Source organism: Zosterops lateralis, assembly GCF_965231275.1.
Source record: "Zosterops lateralis genome assembly, chromosome: 3".
Taxonomy (NCBI): domain Eukaryota; kingdom Metazoa; phylum Chordata; class Aves; order Passeriformes; family Zosteropidae; genus Zosterops; species Zosterops lateralis.
In genome coordinates, this window is record NC_139764.1 from 31,353,627 (window position 1) to 31,373,973 (window position 20,347).

The window sequence follows — 20,347 nt, forward strand, 5'->3', positions numbered from 1 at the left end:
GGTTCATGGAAATCTTCCTTGTTAGTCATCTTCTCTTTATCCCCTTCCACATGTTCTTGCCAGCAAGGGCTCCTTTCATCCCTAGCTGAACAGAAAGTTCCTTTGCTCCAGCCCCCAGAGGAAAAATTTTGCTCAAGACTGAAACAAAGCAGGGCCTAGAAACAGATCTCTCTTGCTGTCTTATCTCTTAACTTTACTGGATGTGTTTACAATACAGGGGTTGGTCTCCTGTCAGTATTGCAGCCACAAGTGTGATTCTGCTCACAAACTGACTGTGCAACAGTTGTGTGAAATTTTTCAACTTTCTTTGGCTTTTAAAATGGCCTGAGTATAGAAACAAGCATTGCTACATATGCTTCCTGCTTAAGGGATGTGTATAAATGACAATTTTTACCTGGTAGTTGAGTTCTTTGACCTCCAGAACATTTGATTTTCCACTGTATGTGAAATAAAGACTGTTATCCTCTTCAGAGTGAAAAATAGTATCCTGGGTCTTGGTCTGGAAAAGTTGTTAGGTAGATTACAACAGTTAATTACAATAACTAAAGTCCTGCTAAAGACGGAGTTCAGAAAAGATGAAGCACAAAGAGAAAAGTATTTATGGGATGTAGCAGTATTATTGAGGGGTTACTGCAGTGCAAAATGGTGAATAAATATTGTAATTGATGCTTTTTGGCAGCTAAAAATGAAAGTTCAATGGAAGTATGTCCATTATTGAATTCCACATGGACTTGTAAACTTGGAGGCTTTATGAACAAATAGGTGTGCAGCCACTAGTGCAGTCTCTTTCTTCTCTTTTGTTTTTAAAATTCACCATTTATCAGCTGGAACTTAACGTTCTGAGATATCAGTTAAGATAACAGGAGTCTACTTGGCCCTTTTGCAATACAGCTGCAATTACCAAGTCCCAGCCGAGGCAGGTTTCTGGCTGTGGGTTTAGCTCTGTGTGCATGCCTGCAGTTCTCCTTCCAGCCACCTCTCCCGCTCAGCTCTGTGCTTTTCCTCCTTCTCAGACTCATACTCTAGCCAAGGCAAAGGTACCTGTTCCCTGTGTACCAGACCCTATCCATGTATCTCTGGCAGAGGATGACTGTGATCTCTGAGTGCACCTCCTGCCCTCCTCACAGCAAACGAGGCTGATTAATTTTTCCAGTCTAGATACACAGCAGAAAGCAACATCACAGCAAGCAGCCCGAAAAGCCACAGGAAAACCCTGCCAAAGCACTCTGAGCCCTTCTTTATGCTGAACCTAATCTCTAAAAGCAGGTGCTCCCCAGCAAATGTGGGGATCCAGCCTGAAGGCATTTCCTGGGAAAGCCAGTCCAGGATATGGTCAGGGGCTTTCTCCTCCATCCACACATCTGGAGACCCTCTCTGAGCTCCAGCATGGTGGCACCTGAGCACGGTTTGCCTGAGTGTGCTCGGGTGGGGGACATGGATGCTTTCTGCCCCCCGTTTAGAGCGGGACGAGCTCAGGGCTGGCTGGCGGTGCCATCCCGGGGGCAGGATGGCTGCCTGCCCTCCCAGCCCCGGCCAGCGGAGCCCCTGGGCCCCCCACCCCACGGGGCTCTCCTCTCACCCACAGCCGAGCCCTCGGCATCACCTGGCTCCAGATGGCATCGTCCAGAGAGACACTGTCAGTGGTTCCCTTCATGGCGGCGGCGGTGGAATGTCTCGCTCCCTGCAGTGGTTTGACTCTCGTCTCTATGAGAGCTGTAGAAATCCTTCTCCTCTCGGTTTGGAGCGCGGTCCTTCCCAAGGCACCCTCACCGCAGCCCCATTTCCCCTGGCGCGCTGCGGCTCTGCAGCCGCCGTGACCCCGTGTACAGGGAAATATTCCCCTCCTCTGCAACACTCACAGCTCGGGCTAAAGGTACATCAGATAGCGGCCTCAGCTTCACCACCCATCAGTTGTCCTCTGGGAAAAGAGAGAGAGGGGAGCCCTCCTGTTTTCTCTCAGGTGGCACTGCCGGGGGCAGCGACCTGCTGTGACCCTCTGTGGCAGCGGGAGCTGTCCCTGCGCGCAGCCGGGGGCGGCATGGTGGTGGCGGTGGCGGTGACAGTGGCGGTGGCAGTGGCAGTGACAGGCACCCGACCAGCAGCCTGAGGGACGCGGGGAGGCTGCGGAGCCCCGAGGATGTCGGGCACGGAGAAGAGCGGCATGGAGGGCGAGGGGAAGGCTGTGAGGCAGCTCCCCGACAGCATCAGCGTCCAGGGTGTCTCCTACACCGTCAGGTAGGGCTGGGAGGGCGGTGCGGAGGGTCCCTGCCCGCACCAGGGGCTGCGGGAGCGGGGCTGGCACTGCGGGCTGTGGGTTTGGCCGCCCCCGGCAGGGCAGGAGAGGTGACACCGGGCCCCCATGGAGCCCCCGGCACATCTCCTTCACGCCTCCCTGCAGGACGTGCTTTAGGGATTTCCAAACGTGGTGCCCTTTCTTGCTGCTGCCAGAGGGACAACACGAGGCCCTAAGGAAAGGGACAGGTGGATTAATGGCTGGCAAACACCATGAGCAAATAAAGCCACAGTTCACATTTGCCTTTTGGTTGTAGACCAAAAGCCTCTTAGCAACCATTCTGGACAATGTGCTCAGACCTCATTCTATCTTCCAGATAATGCCAGATAAAGTTACAGGCTTTAGGAGGGGAAAGGGTAAGGGGGAAAAATACTTTTATTTTTCCATATTTTAAAATCCTTGCAGCTCCCATCCCATATACAAGTAGCTATGAAGCATCCGCTTGCTTTATGCAAAATGTTTACATATTCTCTATTTTTTTTTTAATTTATTTTTATTTTTATTGATGTTTGTTTTGCAAGAGAGCGTGTTGGCCCGTGGTGGAAGTTTTCTTTATATTGTAAAAAATGGACCCGGCAAATACTTAAGGATGTTTCATTTCACATAGAAAGTGGCCAGATTATGGGGATTTTAGGAAATTCTGGTAAGTTGTTCCAGTAATTAAAAAAAAATAAGATCACAGTTAATACTGGTGACTTCCATAGTGACATGAATGTGACTGAGGTCTGTGTTTTAAGCAATGAAATTGTGGCTGATTTGTGCTTCTGCTTTGTAAAACTGGTGCTTGGTTTTCAGAGTTCAGTCTTCTGTCATCTAACTAACAATTACAACTTCAATAACAGACAGGGTTACTTCAAAACTCAAATGTTTCACTGCAAAGTGTGATTTTTTATGGATTAAATGCTAATTTGCATTCTACTTTTCCCTTTACTTTCCCTTAACTAGCTGCATTTTCAGAGCCTATTATTTTAAAGTTCTTGAGAAAAAAAATCCAACTTTGTACTTTTCATATGTGTCCATCCAAGTCAGGCCTAGTCAGATTCCACTCTTGGAGTCATAAAATTCATCTCAGCACGTGATTAATTTCTTTTGTTTGAAAGGATCTGGGAAAACAACACTTCTGGATGCAATATCAGGAAGACTGGCACATAAAGGCAACTTCTTTGGTGAAGTGTACGTGAATGGACGTCAGCTGAAGAGGGAACAGTTCAGGGATTGCTTCTCTTATGTGCCACAGGTTGATTTCTACATTTATTTTTTGTGTACTGTGCTTCCTTTTGTGTAAAAAAAGGTTGTTAATGTAATGGAGTAATGTCATATGAATGGGATTTTACTAGTAAATTTGGGACAAATCAATTAATAAGCTGTATGAAGGATTAAGCTTGCATGAAGAGGAACAAAATTTTAATTACTACAGGACTAAATACTTCTTCCTCTTCACTTTTGTTTTTTTTCAGAATGACACTTTGTTAAGCTTTCTCACCATCCAGGAGTCTTTGACCTACACGGCTTTACTAACTCTTAAGAAACGCTCCAACAACTCCATCAAAAAGAAGGTCTGTATTTTGCAGTCTTCCACCAGAAAGTCGTACAGGATGTTATGTAATGTTTTCAGCAGCAGCACTTTCCATCCATGGCTGTGTTTATGAGGTTTTGTAATCCTCAGGCTACAAATGGAGAGAGATCTCCCTGTTGAGGAGCGGGACACAAGCTCTCTGTGGTCCCACCTCTTTGAGGAGCCTGTGCTGCCTGCCCCAGGGCATCACCATCATGCTGGGACAAACCCTCCTGCCCAAAGCTGAAGCAGTTACCACTGCAGGAGATGCTGGTCTTGGTATTGAGTTTGGCTCCCCTTCCCCAGAGGGGAACCTCACTTCTCTGGGGTGTTTAGGGCCATGTGTGCTGGCATGGACAGCACAATTGTTTCGACACTGCTCTGTCTCCTGGAGGACTTCTCTCACTAACCACAACAGCTCAAAAAAACCCTGGTCTACTAAGCTTCCTAAAAGCTACTTTCTTGATAAAATTGGTGTATTTCAGATTTATTTAAAGGGCTCTTTTTGAATTCTATTGAAAGTAAAATTGGATATTCCTGACCAGAGGGTTTTGCTTTCTGTTTTTTCTCTTCCCCAGTTTTCCACTCAGTACTTTACACTTTCCCAGAACTGATGTGCCTTCCTGCTCTCTGATTTTGGAATCCAGAGCAGCACATTATGCTCCATACCTTAACTTCTAGTCCAATCTTTGAACTCTTATCTCTTAATGTCAAGTGAAGCTAAAATTTACTCATTTCAAAATACAATTAATTAATATATTTTAAAAATAATTTAAATAATGTATTAAAAATAATCAAATAGAAGTTAGGCTAGATACCATCCAACTAAAATGGATGTAAGCAGGATATTGGTAAAGCTGTAACTTAAAATTATGTCATTTTTTTCACTTTTTTTGTCATTGCACACAGGTATCTGAGTTGGACTGTGTTTTGAAATTGTAATTATTTTTCAGGTAGATGCAGTTATGGCTGAGCTGAGTCTCAGCCACATTGCTGACAAAATAATTGGAAGCCAGAATGTTGTAGGAATTTCTGGAGGTGAGAGGCGTCGGGTATCAGTTGCAGCCCAGCTTTTACAAGATCCCAGTAAGTACCAGTGCATGGATTTTCAAAATAAAACAAGGCTGTGTCACTTTGTGCTCCTACCACAGGCCTCTGCAAATCACTTTAAAATACAAAAACATTTGCATTCTTTAATTCAGCAGAAGCCAGTCTGGTGATGTCAGAAAAGAATAAGCAGCAACTGAGGTCTGCCATTGATCTGTTAGTTGATCTTGGAAAGCAGACAATTTAAAAATCTAGGGACCAAGCATAGGTTTAGACTTGAATTTATCAAATTTAAGTCTTTCTGGGTTCACTCTTCCCAAATGTTGGTTGTGGCCCATTGATTTATCATTTTTGAGTACATTACAGCCATACATGTGCAAGCACTGAGCCTTGTAGTGGAGTAGCTGCCCTTGATCTATGTATGTGTGAGTGCCATGTATATTCCAGAGACAAAAAAAATCCAAAGAAAGGAAATAAAAGCTGAGTAACTGTGGAAGGATTATCCATGGGAAAAGTTTTGTCAGTTTTGAGAAAGTTTCTTGAAGGTACCAGAATCTCACGGAGCGAATGTACATTTTTATTGGATGCTGGAGTCCTTGTAACCATGTGGATGTGCTGCAACTGCATATTAGGCAAGAAGGAGATTAAACAGCACAGTGAGGTGGTACATCCCTGCTACTGGTGGCTCCTGGGATGTAGTTGCGGCTCGGGACCTCATTAACCTCTGTAATACAGTAATAATTTTGTGTACATAAACCTGTAGTGAAAACTCTGCTCCCCTTGTACCATGATCAAGGTTGGACTGCCCTCTTCTGTGCTATGTCTCATCTCTATAAAAATAATGGATTCAATTATAAGTTTTTCCCTTTCATGTGCAATAAAATAATGAAGAAAAATCAGTAACATCTGCTTCAATCTATGGAATTGCATCTGCTATATTTTAATAATTCTTGCTTTGTTCATAGCAAATTCTGTGTGCATATATACATTTAATTCAGAATATATTACTCCTATGTAATTCTGTCCCTTACATTTACAGTTTTGTACATGCTGAAATTTATCATTACTGTTCTTAGAAGCAGATGTATGCATCAAAACTATTTTGGTCAGATTTCACATGAATTTAGAACAAGAAGTATTATGCTCTGAAGTATTTTTTTAATGTCCTTATTTCAAGTCATTGAAACTGAACCACTGAAAGTAACTAAAACTGAAAGATCATGTAATGGCAATATCTGTGCATACCCTGTTTTATGTGTGGAATTTCACCTGTAAAGTAATTTCTATGTTTGCCAAATTAGCTTTAATGGCAGAAGCGATGCCATTTGCTCCTCATTTACCTGAATTTTAAAGCTGTTCCTTGTCATTTGACAGAGGTCATGCTACTTGATGAACCAACAACAGGGCTGGACTGCCTGACTGCAAACCAGCTTGTCTTGCTTCTCTCCAAGCTTGCACACAGAGACAGGATTGTGATTCTTACAATCCATCAGCCTCGCTCAGAACTTTTCAAGGTAGATGACATCTACTCACTGTTGGCTTTTCCACCAGACCTTTTAGTACTTAGGTTCCTTTCAGGATGGAAGTACAAGATCCAGTATAGCTGCCTCTTTTCCTTTCCTTTGGATGATTAGAGGCTTCTCTTGAACTTTGCAACTCTGGCCTTGTGCCAGTCACAGAGCACATTTGGAACACACATTGCCTTGTAAAGATAGTATGGACTCTGTGTGCCTAACACTTGTGTTATGCAACTACCCAAATCAAAACCAGTGGGAGGAGCCATGACAAGGCATGGGGGTACACCTTGGTCGCGTGGTGGGGCAGTCCTGCCTTGCTTGCAGGGTTTGTGCTGGGGACAGCTTTTCTCCCTTCCCATTACTGTTTCTCACTTTGCTCTTATCCACCTGACACATGAATGCAAAACTCTTCTTCCCTGGCTGACTGAATGGAGTGTAAATGGTTGTGGAACCGGAGGGGAGCAACAGTGCTTTTCTGGGCTGAAAGCAGCCCTGGTGTCTTGCGACCATGGATTGATCATAGCTGGTGGGAACCTTGCCCTGGCAAATGCTCCCCTGAAGAGCAGTGCTGTTAGAGTCCTTAAGCACTTCAGGATAATCTTGCCGACAATTTGGGGGGTTTTACAGTCCAGGGCTATTAGGCATCAAAGGAGGTCGCTCAGTAAGTGAAGGTGGATTAGAAGTGAAGTCAGAAAGCCACATCTCTTTTTGTGGATTACCTCTGTATGCTGTTGTCATTGACAGTTTTGAGAACCACTAGAGCTTAAAGATGTGTCATTTTGCATAACCACCAATGAGAGGAGTGAAAGAAAGGGCAAACTTCTTTTGGGAGAAATATAGTAAGGAAGTTTGAATGTGTCAAAGCTATTTTTCCCATCAAAGCATTTCTATTACCAAGACAGTAGCTGTGCTCAAGAATGAATGCACTCATTATCTGATCACTGTGGTGACCAGTGACAGGACCTGAGGGAATGGCCTGAAGTGTGACAGGGAAGGTTTCGGTTGGATCTTACAAAAAGATTTTTCACACAGAGGGTGGCTGGGAACAGGCTCCCCAGGAAAGTGGCCACAACACCAAATCTGACAGAGTTCAAGAAGCTTTTGGACAGTGCTTTCAGGTTCATGGTGTGATTCTTGGGGTGTCTTGTGCAGGGCCAGGAGTTAGACTCGATGATCCTGATGGGTTCCTCCCAAATCAGCATGTTCTGTGATTCTTAGTACATACTGCTAATATATTAATTTTTCCCCAATAGTTATTTGATAAAATAGCCATCATGAGCTTTGGAGAAATGGTTTTCTGTGGGAACCCTATGGAAATGATCACATTTTTTGGTGACTGTGGCTATTCTTGTCCTGAACAATCAAATCCTTTTGACTTCTATGGTAAGTTTGTCTAAGTTGCTTTGTTAAGACAATTTGTTTTCTTCCCCAAGTTAAAGTTTTTCCAGAGATAGAAATGTGTTTGAATTCTGCTCCAACTTTTAAAATTATTTTCAGGTCAGAGAAAGGGCTGGCCCCATGTCATTCCTAATGACTCCATAAAATAGCCATATTTGCACTAAAGGAGTAAACTATCAATGAAAAAGAATCTCAATTTCATGAAACCTGTGAATTTCTGATGGCATTTCCCTGTGGCTGTGCACTGGTTGTTGGAAAATTGATTTCATTCCAAAACTGTGGAAAATCCCATGCTCTTATGGACTCTGTGATGCCAAACAACTGAAAAGAGCTGTTGCATGGAGGGAAGGATGTAGAATAAATATGGGATGACTTGAGGCATCAATTTCCAGGAATTCTGAGTTTGAGGTTTCTGAAAGTTTGGGGAGTTACTAATACCAGAGTGAACTACTGGAACAGAATGGATGCTTCTGGAGATGATGATAGCAAGCTGTTGGCATTAGCTGGAGAGTATTGTTTTACCAAGTCAAGATGAAGGAAAAAGGGTCAGCAGGAGACTTTGGAAATGAGGCTTGGTTTTGCTGCAGGACATCCATGTCCCTGATCCATACAGGCACAGGTTTTAAGAGAATGTAGATGTGTTTGTATGTGTACAAATATGAAGCCATGTATGTAACTCTATTTAAATCCAATAGGTTATTTTCTGGCAATACTAGCTGAGCACTAACCAGGGAATTTGACCAATCCAAAAAGCTGCATTCAGAGCAGGCAGTGTTTTCCTATTGTCTGCATGGCATTCTAAACTCAGTTAGGAGAGAGGATGGTTGTTGACATGAAGCTGGAATGGGATAAAGCTGAAAATACTGGTATGACAGCGAGGATAATTTTGCCTTCATGAATTTGAATAGTCTTGAAAAGCATAGATGATTTGAGACTTAGACCCACTTTTAAAAAAGCTTGGTAAAGAGAGTACTGCATTCTTCAAATGTCAACCTTTGAATGTGACAAGAAAGAGAAAAAATACAGATTAGAGCAAAGAATCATCAGAATATTTAGTCTTTTGAAAATTGGTAGTTTATATTTTTTGTGTGATTTGATGTGAATGGAGGGACAGATTCTGATATAATTTACACCAGCAGCAGAGGAAAATAGATCCTATGTATTGAGTATGGATTATATTGTTGAACTGTCATATGTTTATAGAAAGTACTCATGCATGGTGGGCATTAGCTAGTTGGTCTAGTTAGTAGTCAGTGTTACAATTCTTTTAAAGCACACCCAGTTGCTGTTTATTTCCTGTGTGACTTCCAGCAAGTCACACTGGCCAAGCTTTAAAAAGTGTTTCTCCGTTTGGGATGTTGATGTTTGTAAAAGCAAAGGCTTCATTCTGGATATGTTTACCTTCAAAGACAATTCTGCTGTATCCCAGGTTTTAGAACACCAGGAAACTATTCATATGCCTAATTCAGGTTTTGAGGACAAATTAAGTATTTTGGACAAGGCCTCCTTTTGTTGAATTTGTATTTTGAAGTAGAACAGAACATTGCAAATCTGAAATCTAAGGATGAGAGAAACCTTAGGAATAAATAACTGATGAAGACATCTTACCAGATGTAGAACAGTAGTATAAAATTGGGTAAGAACAAATATTGCTGAGAACAACAATCCAGTTTTCAAAACCTTGGCTAATTCATTGCTGTTAGGGAAAAGGGAAATTTCTAAGGTGTTTTAGCACTATTACTGAATGTGTATGACTGTAAAAATGGAATACACAAATTTCCCATCTGCCAGCAAAAGAATTGCTGGTGTCAGGAGTATGTTTAGGTGGACTCATTAGAAAGGACCATTAACTCTGTGAAGTAGTTACCTTTCCTGAGTTCCACAGCAGTCAGTAAAACTTCCTTCAGCTTGGGCTGAGCCTGCTAGGGGAATTTGGCCAGCTGAACATCCTCTGAGTTCACATTAAAAGTGAAGTAAATCTGCAAAGGAGATAGGTGAAACCCAATGCAACAATGCATTAAGAGCTCAAGTAGAGAAGAGCTGTGTCTCTACAGTGTGAGTTCACACTAACCAAAAAATAAATCTCCATAGTTATGGAGGAGTGGGCAGAGGACAAGGGGGAGCTGTGAAGCCATGTCTGAGCATTTGCCTGAAAACCTGAGAAATACATGACCAGATAAGTCATCTCTTCATCTTCTCAGATGTTCATCCTCTGGTGCTTTGCCTTGCTCTCTACAGCTCTGTGTTGTGCAAGGAGAATGCTAAAGGTCTGACCAGCACTGTGCTCAGGCCTTCCATTTCCAGATCAAGGACCTCAACTGCAGGGTCCTACAGAGGTCAGCAAACACAGGTTTCTTTGGCTGCACACTTAATTCATTCATGCTGCATTTAACAGAAAGGAGAAAGAAGCCTTGAATACTTTCAACTGACCTTTTTATCTTTGCACATTTTAGAATGGAGACAAGAAGTTAGTTGCAAGGGGAAAAGAGATATGAGGGGAAAGTGATGTGTATAGTAAAAAACTTTGTCATTTTACAGTGGATCTGACATCTGTGGACACCCGAAGCAAGGAACATGAACTCAAAACCTACAGTAGGGTTCAGGAATTTGTATCAGCCTATAGAAACTCGGAGATCTTTAGCAAAGTACTGGCAGCCATTGAAAAAACCAAGCGTATGAAGGAGCTGCCACCAATTCCACTCAAAAACAAAGACTCACCCAATGGCTTTTACCAAATGTTGATTCTTTTACGGTAAGACTTTTCCCCCCAATTTTTAAAGCAATTGTTCTTTTCTTCTCCACTAATCTTTCAGGTTTCCCCTCCATGTATAAATGTACTTCCTTGGTTATCTGATCTCCCACTGTTCTTGTCCCTTGTCCCTTTTAATATATTAGCTCCTTGTGGACACTGTGTGTCTAAGATTTGTTCAGAGCTTAATGCCCTACCACCATGTGTTCAGTGGTAGCTAACAAGCCTTTTGTTGTTGTTTTGTTTCATTACCAGGAGAGCAACAAGAAACCTCTCCAGAGATAAGATAGGCATCGTCATGCGTCTCCTCCAGAATCTGTTATTTGGCTTGTTCATAGCCTTTTTCCTTCTTAGACTAAGCAATGACATGACCCATGGAGCCGTGCAGGACCGCGTGGGGCTTGTCTACCAGTGCGTGAGTGCCCCCCCCTACACAGGGATGCTCAATGCTGTGGCCCTGTGTGAGTTTCTGTCCTGTCTTACATGCAGCAGCAGGTGTTGCTGCCACTGTCTCGTAAATAAGAAAAAGTATTTCTTGAAGATAGTAATTTAAAGGATCTTCACTGTTCTAGGTAATGTCAGAGTTGATACAGAAGCACAAAATTCAATGGAATATAAGGGAATGTGCCCCGATCCCTGCCTTTCTTTTTTACAGCTGGCCTGTCTATGAAGGCTTTATTCTAAACTGTGCAGAAGATTTGCCTGTGTGTAGCATTTTACAGGCAAGGCAAAGTCTAGGACTAGTTAATATCTAAGTGAGCTCAAAACCAGACACGTGGAAAGGCTGGAAATACAAAACAGCTTTGACAGCAATTAAGCAAAATTGGATTTATCAGTATTATGTGATGATTACGGGTTTTTTAACGGATTTTTCTCTTACGGGTGCCATACTGAAAGCAACAGTAGTTTCTATTTGCAGCCCTAAAAACTGTTTTGCTCATGTAAGGAACATACATTGCTGTCATCAGTATGAAATCAGGGCACCTCAATAAATTTGCCAGTGACAGAGGTTTTCTCATGTCTTTAATTTGTATTTGCAAAAAGAGAAGGCTGTCCTGCATGCTGATAAGTTGGGCCTCTTTCATTAAGCCTACCAATATCTGCAGTCTGCAGGGAGCATGCTTTGCGTTTATAGTGGAGGAAAAAGTGATCATAATGGTTTAGGCAGAATGTTTGTGATATATTCTCAAAGTTGCCTATGTGCTTAAGATCATTTCTGCTAACAACAAGTCTTGACCTCTCTGTTTAATGGTACTTTACTTTATTTCTTCTATATTTGATTCAGTCCCACCTCTACGTGCTATCAGTGACCAAGAAAATAAAGATGGCTTGTATAAGAAATGGCAAATGCTTGTAGCTTATATAGTCCATTTCCTGCCCTTCAGTGTCATCAGTGTGGGCATTTTCAGCGCCTTCATCTACTGGTAAGCATTTGGACCATCTGTTGGGTTGTCATTTTCTTTTTGTTACCAGTGTCAGTTAACATGTCAGCAAAAGGCCTCCTGGCATGCCTTCCTGCTGTTGTCTCTCAAAATGATTACACAGAAAGCATAAGGAAAGATGACACAAATGTAGCCCTTCTCTTTCAAGCAGAGCTGAAAACACTTCCCCAGCAAGCAGATTACCAGTTCTCTAGGTAACTTGGAAAGTTTTAATGGACCTGGAACAGTTATCATCCTTGTGTCATATTGAAAGCAGGAAGTGTCATTTTACATTGCATTTAGAAAGACAGGAAATTTCAAAAAAAACAACAGAAAAGAAACCCAAAGTGAGGAAGTCACCTGTAGGTACATGACAGTAACAAAACTTTTATTTCCTGGGACATTGGGGGTTAGCTACAGCATATGGAAGTGATGAAACATGGACCCCTTTCTTACACTCTCCAGAGAAAAGCACAAATTTCTGTCCTGCAGTCTTTTTCTTTTCTAATGTTGAGAGATGTCTAGTGCACCAAAGTTAATTTTAGTTTTCCTGGGACAGTTGCAATCGATTGGCAGTCTGTAGTAAAATGCATACAAGTGATGAGCAGGCTTGGTTTGTGTTGTGGATGCATGGTGTCTGATGAGCTGTTCAAAAATGGTAAGTGGATACACCCTCATAGAAGAGCTAAAGTGCACAAGCCATTCTGCTGTAGCAGTGCATGTTAATGCTCTTACTTTCCAGTAAGATAAATGGAAAATGGATAAAGTAGATTTACACAAAATTGCTTGGACTTCTGAATCAGAATTTCTGCACAGGGAATTTTGTAGTAGCATTTTACCCCCATCTGGAAAAACTCAGGAAAAGTGGATAACTATTCTCTTCTTCCTTCTGGTCTAGAGTAGGCAATGAGGGGAAGTGCTCACCATTTACTTAATTTTTTCCGGTTGAAATCTCAATGTAAGAGAAGATCCCTGAGAAGAAGATTTCTGCTCTTCCAAGTGTGAGGACTTGCATGCATGGGCAGGTTTTTTTGTAGTTTGGTGTTGATATGAAAAGTAGCCACCTTTGTCCCCTTGGCTACCTGGACTTTTACTTCTGCAAGGTGTCAGTGCTGCCTGCTTCAGGCAAAGCTCCCTGAGAAGCCTATTTTTCACAGACAGACAGACAGACAGACAGACAGACAGACAGACAGACAGACAGACATTACTCTTCCTCCCACTGAGGGCTACGCTGGACTTCTGTTTGTGACTGGTGCCAAGAAAACAGCCATTTGGAAAGCAGCTTTCCAGGCTCAATGACACTCTCATCTCCTTAACAAACAGGGAAATCACATGGGCACAGACTTTGTGCCTATGCTTTGCTTGGCTCAAACACAATCAACAATAAATAGTGAGGCTCCAGTTAATGGATAATATTTACAGATATTATCTTTCCAATACTGCGGTTGTTTGGAAGCCATCAGGGATGTATCAGAGTGATTTCACAATGCTCTTAGACCTCTCAGGGGAAGCAGCTTCTGGATGGAATTTTGGCAGCTGTTATGCAGGACTGAACTTTCCTGGATGGACTAACTTTTTGAGAGGCTTTGACAGCCTCTGGCATGTGTTCTTACATGCCATTTCTCATTGACGTTATGTTTGTGGGGTCAGGCAGACCCAAACTCTGACCTGATCAGACACAAGGCAGGTCTGGCCAAGCTCAGAGAGAGCCTCTTTTGCAATCAAGTGAATGTCCTATCTGTGCAGATTTTCCTAGTTGAAGATACCTCTGTGAAGTCTTCTGATAATTCACATCATGTTTTTATTCTGTTGCTGTAATATTCTCTATTTGGGATTTTTTTTCTTTTTTTTAGGCTTTCTTCTGTTTTATTCATACTCCAGATTTACTAGCCTGTGTCTCCATATCTCTGTGTAAAGTATTAGAGCAGCTCAGAGGTGATAATTTTCTGCTAGGACTTTGGAAGGCTGTTTCTTCTGCACCAATCTGTACTTAGAAGTTGTTAAATACCTGCTAGCTCACCGAGTGTTTAGTGCTGGAGGAGTCAACGTTCATCCATCTATTTATAAATTATTCTGGTGTTACAAAAAGCACTACAGGAAAGCCTGTGAGAAATTTGATACTTCTGCTTTAAGACCATATTCAAACATTCTGATAAAAAAAAAAAAATAGGGTCTTGCAATGAGCAACAGAAAAAAAAGAAAATTAAATGTTGAATTGCTGCTTGTTAGCTAAGCAAAGCATGCAGCACCTAGTGTGAGCCAATTTTGGTATGAGGTATTTTGGAAAAAGAGTAACGTGTCACAATGTAAGAAAGGGTTTTGTCATCTGTCACATACACTATAAGGCTGAATTAAGTTTGTCAAGCAATTGTTGGCTTTTCTTAACTTTTTAATCTTGAGTACAGATTGAGAGGACTCTTTCCCTTGGGTTAGCTAGGGGAAAACTGAGAACAGCATGTTGCATTAAAGAATGCAGGAGTGTGGGGGAAATTGCATTGGTATGAATTTCATGGGTGGTGAATTCAATTAGTTTTTAATTTAATTGAGTATATCCATACTTATGTTTACTTGCACATTATCAAAAGCAAAATCCCATCTGTTAATTACCTGCATAAAGATGTTCTTTAAATATGTGGCTTACATCAATGACTCCAACTGCAAAGACTCTACAAAAAGCAGCAGGTTAGTTTAAGGAATTGAAAAGCCATGGTTATTTGTCTTGAAACAACCTGGATTTCTACAAGAATTACATCTTTGCATAATCCTCTTCAGTCTAAATAGAGAAAACTTCATGTATCTGCATTTACATCATGATAGTAAGTGGATGTCCTTTGTGTTAAGATTCCAAACAATATACTAAGGATTAAGGCGTAAACTCTTCACTTAATGAGCCATAACTGCAAAAATCCCAAACAGAAACAAAAGTCAAAGCTGCTTTCCAAGTTTACTACTCAAACATTGGTTTTTAACTGTTCTTTTGCTCATCTTTTGCAGGACTACAGGCTTGTATCCTGATGCTTCCAGATTTGGAGTTTTCTTTGCTGTTGTCCTGGCATCTCACATGATTGGTGAACTACTAACGCTTGTAATGCTTGGCATGGTTCAGGACCCACATATAGTCCAAAGTGCCGTGGTGCTACTTAATTCAGCTGGTGTGATAGGGGGAACAGGACTAGTAAGGTAGGAAAAAAAAATCTTACTTTGTTACAGTGTTGCTTTTAAAATAATCCAACTGTGGAAGAGTTTCTTAAACAGTTGGTATTGCAGAAATCCAGGAATGCACAGGTAGCAATGGAAAAGCAAGAGCAGCTGTGCTCCTTCAGTGGTAGAACTACCTCATCTTGTTGGGCCTTGTACTAAACACAAAAACAGACAATACCTTTACATACCAACAAAGATACACGAGATTCCCCCTAGTTTCTGCAAGTACATTGAAAATAAAACTGAACAATTAATATCTATCAGGTCATCTGAATTCTTTTACTGATGCTGACATGATGATGTGAAATGCTGTCCTCATTAAAGGTGCCTATCAAAAATCCCTGTTCCTATATCTTTCAGTAGCTGCTGCGACTTAACAGACATTAAACACTGGTAATGCTGGTTTAAAAAAGCAGCTGCTCTCTGCTATCTTACAAGTATTATTATCCAGTTTAGCAGCAAACTTTTCAGTCACTTTTTCTGCCCATACAGACTGAAATCTATAAAAATTATTAAGTAGCGTATTAAACATGCAGGAAAATTGTGATTCACTTGCTCTGTTGCTGTGCAAATAAATAGTTTTGCGTTTTCATTGCATGAAGTTTGAACAGTTTTCCCCTTGTATTTGTCAATACTGAAATTACTGGTTTTTTGAGGGACATACCAGAACAAATGCGTAATTATTAAAAGCAGTTTTCCTAAGATGTTGAGCAAGTAGGATATGCTTACCTGAGACCCTCCCAATGAAAATGAAGTAAGCCTAACAACAGATGGTGTTGTCCTTAAGAAAATCACCTGAATCTTCATAAAGTTGATGATGATTGGTCTCCTAAACCTAGATCTCAGCTCATATTTATGATATAAAGCTAATTTAATGTCTAATTATTTGGTCACTGCCTAAGTTCAGGAAGATGTGTGTTTATAGTGACAAGATATTTATTCCTGATACCATAGTCTAATGCTTTAATGATAATTTAGAAGTGTTAGAGTGGTTTCTAACCTTATTTTATAGCATAAACATTGCTCATTAATATTATGAATCCTTTTTATTAATCTTCATAAGCAATGAAGGACATTAAAAAATAGCATTGAGACTTAGGTTGCTGGGGTTTTTCCTGTTAATTTTTTTGTTGTTGAATCTTGAGTCTTCAAGTATTTTAGATGTTGAAATTGCTCAGTCTTGTTGAATGTTTCTTCTCATTATTTTTGCTTCATTTTTGCTTTGTTATTATTGAAGCAATGAATTGCTATTCAGTCTTACTTGGTTTTGAAGATGGAGGGAGGGGTGATGGTTTCTTACTTTGAAAGCAACACATTTTGGCAAGTAAGGGTCTTTATATTGGGTCTTGTCATTTTCAGTTTATCACTCCCATGTGAATAGCAAACAACCATAGCATTCTTTGTGACTGTCCATAAACAAGTCAGGGCTGAATGTTGTGACAGTGTACCAAAGTCGGGGACAGCCTTCATGGTTGTCTCATCATTTAGCACTAAAATTGGACTTCATGTTTGAAAACCCTACAGGTAGAGACAAGAACTGTTTCTGTCACAGATTACAAACAAGGAGAGCTTGTTTTAATTTGTGGGCTCTCAGTATGTAGTGAAACTCAGCTGAACAACTCTGTTTCTTTAAGGACCATTGAAGAGATGCCAACACCTTTCAAACTACTCAGTTTTCTGACGTTTCAAAAATACAGCAGCGAAGTTCTTATAGTCAATGAATTTTATGGCTTAGACTTCACATGTGGTAAGTTCTCAAAATGAAGTCCATGATACATAATTTTAATGAGATATTGATGCTTATTCTCCTTCTATGTACATGTATCCTGATAAAATGTAACTTTTGAGTTGCTAAAAATAACTTAATAATTAGTAAAGACTATAAGCAAGCTAGAGCAGAATTTGTTTCTTTTGTTCCAGCCATTTCTCATTCTTCCAGTTCTTCCATCATTCTCTTTCTCACCTGTTCTCTTATTCCTTCTTTGGAGGAATTTTGGAAGCTTAGTTTAATAGCTGGAAATTATTTTTGAGCAATGTTACACAAATACAGCATCAAGAGAATTTCACAATCTAAGATCAAACATCAGTGGAGGGAGTATTGAGAGGTAACAGAGCTGATCAGGTATCTCCTCTATTACTAGAGAGGCTTCTGTTCAAATGTGTTTTCAGGTTATTTATTGAGCAGCTTGGGTCTGTCAGGCTGTGCTTTGCTGTGAGCAAGATAACCTGCAAAATAAGAGAATCAATCAGGGTGCCAGGGTTAGTAGCTAATACACATTAGTGGGGTAAAACTTACAGCTTTGGACCTACCCTAAGATATTTGGGGTGTTGTAACCAGGCATCTGTGCTCCTCTCCAAGGCTACGTATTTTTTATGTATTAATGTCTCCTGCACCTCTTTATTACAAGATCAAAAACTGTTAGAAAACAAATCCATGACTCTATTAGTATCAATAAACACCTCATTTTTAATGTGTCCTTCTGACAGTCACCATTTCTTGCATTTTGGAACCCTCAACATATATGAACACTGTAAGTCTACCACATGGGGCAACTTGCTTCTTCATGCCATTCCAGATAATGTGTCTGAAAAGCCATAAATCTTTGTTTGGCATGAACAAAAAGAGAGAGCTCCTAGTGACCCTTTGGTCTTCCCTTCAAAAAGTATGTCATGGATTAACCACAGAAACATAGGGCTTGTCTGGTTTTATTCCATAGTGATGAGAAATACTGCTGTGGGCATGGCTCTTCATGGAAGTGATGTCAGGGAGAGGTGTATTCAAGGTATGAGCTAGAGACTGGAGTCTGAGTTTTAATTTTACTGACTGACCTACTAAAGAAATTGTTTGTTTATTTTGACAGGTGGAGCCAACAGTTCCACTGCAGGTAAGCCGGCGTGTATTTTCACGCAAGGCATCCAATTCATTGAAGAAAACTTTCCCGGGGCATTGTCCCGGTTCACGCTCGATTTCCTCATACTCTACGCTTTTATACCAGGACTTGTCATTGTTGCAATTCTAAGCTCCATATTAAGAGAGATAATTACTGACAGACGATGAAAAAGTAGCAATTCCAATAGTGTCTAACACTATACTTGTATTTATATTATGGCCGAAGGCTTATATTGTTGGATTTTAGATAGAATTTTAGTGATTACACATATAAAAACACATTCACCTTCTCATGTTTACTTTCATCTTGAAAACCAATGTTCTCTTAAGAGTGTTCTGATATTGGATTCCCTGCCCCTCTCCTCTGGCTGATTACCAGATCAGTCATAATCAACAGTATTTCATGTTTTAAAGGGCTTTCTGATTTAATTTAGTCAGCTGTTTGCTGACAATTTTTAACAATGTAGCAAGGGGGCTCTAATTTTTTTCCCCACTACTAATAAGCAGAGGGGTCCAGCTGCTAGTAAATCTCATTTCTAGAACTGTATTTTCAGTCTTATGCCTTGTTTTGGTAGCATTGGAGGAATCTGTAGAAAGAAAACAAACCAAATATGTGTAAAGACAGAATCAAGAAATCACTCCACTTTAATCTCATACGCACTAGAAAACTGATGAGTACAAGATCTTGAAGTAGTATCAAAGTTACCCAACTTGGTTTTGCCTTGTAAACAATGGTAAATCAGTGAAGACAGGTTATTTATATCAATTCTTTCTTTTCACTGTCAAGTTCTAATCTTGGTTTGGAAGCAGTTTATGAATTACAAGGAAAAAAAATGTTTGTTTAATGTTTTGGTTTTATTTAATAAAATGTCAGTTTAACTGGGAAAAAGTATAAAAGTTGTTTGTCGGAGGCAATGCCATTTTCATCTTTGGAAATTATTCTCGTGGGCCTTTCAAATTTGAAAACATGACAGACATAGAATTCCTAAATTTTGTATCTTATTTTCATGTTCTGTGAAGAAATTAGTTTTTGCAGAGAGATGGATTTCTCCAAGGAGGTAAGTATATTTGTATCTTAAAATTCTGTAATTATATAACTAGTTTTATATGATAGTTTTGAGATGAGGCAGTTCATAACAAGGAATTTTAAATCCAATCCTCAAGGTAATACAGTATTTCCACTTAAATGTATTCTTCTAATATCTTTATGTAAAATATTCTGAGATACAAATGTTGTTATCAGAAAAACATCTGGTGAATCTGTTAAAAATAACCAATAGCTTTAAATAGCTGGAAAGATACCAGATTAGTCTGTCTCTCCCACGTTTATGAGCATGTAGGGTTGATCTGGTTTGCCAAGTGACTGTTCAGACATTCACTCTCGAACAAGTCTGAGCTCTCAGGAGACACCTCTGGCTTTAATCTGGATTGTCTTGTCTATTCTCAGAACACTCAGTGCCTCTCACACTAGTGAGGTGCGCATGGACAAAAACCCAGTCCTAGTCTAGGCAGAATGTAAATCAATAATATTCTCAGCACTAACCAAGTATCTGTCAAATTGATTAGACTGACTTCCTAGCATATGAATATATGACAGAAACATCCATCTTCCAAACTCTTTGTGACATTACACATTGCAAGAAATAAATCCTGTATTAAACTGTATGATTCTGTGACAGAGAGGAAGCACACTTCTGAATTCAGGTCAAAGATGGTTTTAACTCCACTTTATTCTGCCAGTTTACTTATTCAAATATATCAAACAATTATGCAAGTATTTTTTAAACTTTGGTTTTGAACTACAAAAAGATACCTAGCACACTACACAATTTCATATTCTGGGTGTGAAAACGTCTTTATATTTAAATATATGCTTAGGCTAGAAGTATTCAAAACTAAATCAAATGTGTTGCAATTTATAAAATAGGTAGAACTGACTAATTCCAGTCTTCATAAACAAGCCCATCTGAGAACAATCTAGAATTCCTTTCTCCCCACTTATTAAAACTCTTTGCCAGTGCCAAGATAAACAAGTTTGGACTTAGTAAATAAACAGCTCTTTTTATGAAAAGTAACATCAGGGATGCTTAATAAATACTAACTTTGGTATTATATATTTTTAACTGCATCAAATGAAATTGCTAATGTAATGTAAAAATGATAAAAATAATTTTGTAAATGGTGTTTAGATGAAGATAGAGCAGTTCATCAATCAGAGTCAAAATCCATTTCTTTCCAGGATTTAGAGGCATTTCTTTTGTATTGCTCAAGTTCCT

At 40.2% G+C, this 20,347-nt stretch overlaps 2 protein-coding genes across 2 annotated transcripts in view; one reads left to right on the top strand and one right to left on the bottom strand.

The window, feature by feature from the left end:
• The window catches only part of LOC310906827 (ATP-binding cassette sub-family G member 8-like), a 49,280-nt gene that overhangs the window by 10,722 nt on the left and 18,211 nt on the right, over positions 1–20,347 (bottom strand). The window contains exon 13 of the mRNA XM_083856385.1: positions 395–499. Coding sequence (XP_083712511.1) covers positions 395–499 — 105 coding nt within the window. The remainder of the gene's footprint in view (positions 1–394; positions 500–20,347) is intronic.
• Positions 2,138–20,275, top strand: ABCG5 (ATP binding cassette subfamily G member 5; the record flags this gene model as incomplete). The annotated part of the gene is made up of 13 exons (XM_083856147.1): positions 2,138–2,235; positions 2,815–2,936; positions 3,394–3,530; positions 3,751–3,849; positions 4,802–4,934; positions 6,270–6,409; positions 7,666–7,795; positions 10,349–10,562; positions 10,815–11,020; positions 11,845–11,983; positions 14,975–15,160; positions 16,816–16,928; positions 18,043–20,275. The coding sequence occupies 13 exons, from the start codon at positions 2,138–2,140 to the stop codon at positions 18,237–18,239; spliced, it is 1,914 nt and encodes a 637-aa protein (XP_083712273.1). The 3' UTR covers positions 18,240–20,275.